Genomic DNA, 1,068 nt, shown 5'->3' with positions numbered 1-1,068 from the left:
TTTTGCTTTAAGGATTATCCATTTGTTGGGATATCACAGTAACAAATCATAATGCCATAAAAATTCATATAAAATTTTATTGGACAAAGTCATCATACATACACGCTTACATTCCTGATTTTATTTTAATTATTGGGTGAACTGGATGTTCTTGCCGTTAGAGAGAATGATACCGGAAGGACCAGCCTGGACAATTGTGACGCCAGGTTCCAGCTGGATCAGCTGGCCGCTCTTGGTGATGATTCCAGAGGCTCCCACCAGATGGCCGGAGAGATCGCGCTTCTGGACGAAGTGGAGGTCGTCGGTCAGCTGGATGTTGGAGCCGTCCTTGGTCACGATGCCAGAGGGGCCAACCAGCACGATGTTGTCAGCCTGGGCGTGTGTGAACTGGATGTTCTTGCCATCAGGGCGAACGATACCGGAGTGGCCAATCACGCCACGCTGGGACACCATCTGAGCCACGGGGAGGGGAGCAACTGGTGCAGCAACGTGAAGGGTGGCCTCTCCGTGGGTAAGCTGGCGGTTGGCGCCAGACTTCGTCACGATGCCAGCGGGTCCAACCAGTACAATGTCATTGGCGAAGTCGTGGGAGAACTGGGTGTTCACTCCATCGGGACTCACGATTCCTGAAGGCCCAACCTGTGCACTAACGCCGACGGCGAGCACGCAGATAGCTGCCTGTAGAATGATACAGACAAATCAGGACTGTTACAGTAAACACTTCTATAGGACTAACTTACATACGAAAATGAAACAGAAAATCATAAATACCGAACAGAAGGAAACAAAGACTCACCAGAACTTTCATCTTGATCTTGCGCGGTGTTCACAGAAATCCAACAGAGGCTACTGCGAGCAAGTAAGTGATACTGACTCTACCAAGGAACGGCCTTTTATACTTTCCCGAGCGGAGGGCCACGGCTCCATCGAGATCCCTATTGGCCAGCCAGGGTGGGTGTCCTTGCCTCAATGCCACCGTAGTAGAGATCAGTGCCCCGTTGACCTCAGGCATTACGTTCCTTCTATGTCGGCTGCTATGATTAAACTTGAAGGTTTTAGTATGTTAAC

At 50.1% G+C, this 1,068-nt stretch overlaps 1 protein-coding gene across 1 annotated transcript; it reads right to left on the bottom strand.

Moving 5' to 3' along the window:
• Window positions 1–57: 57 nt before the first annotated feature.
• Window positions 58–882, bottom strand: LOC119593012 (cuticle protein CP1158-like). Its single transcript, XM_037941905.1, has 2 exons — window positions 797–882; window positions 58–678 (listed from the first exon to the last, which is right to left on the bottom strand). The coding sequence occupies exons 1-2, from the start codon at window positions 806–808 to the stop codon at window positions 130–132; spliced, it is 561 nt and encodes a 186-aa protein (XP_037797833.1). The 5' UTR covers window positions 809–882; the 3' UTR covers window positions 58–129.
• Between the last annotated feature and the right edge of the window lie 186 nt (window positions 883–1,068).

Source organism: Penaeus monodon, chromosome 31 (assembly GCF_015228065.2).
Source record: "Penaeus monodon isolate SGIC_2016 chromosome 31, NSTDA_Pmon_1, whole genome shotgun sequence".
NCBI classification, from domain to species: Eukaryota; Metazoa; Arthropoda; class Malacostraca; order Decapoda; family Penaeidae; genus Penaeus; species Penaeus monodon.
The sequence above is the reverse complement of the archived record's forward strand: the minus strand, read 5'-3'. Positions and strand labels throughout refer to the sequence as shown.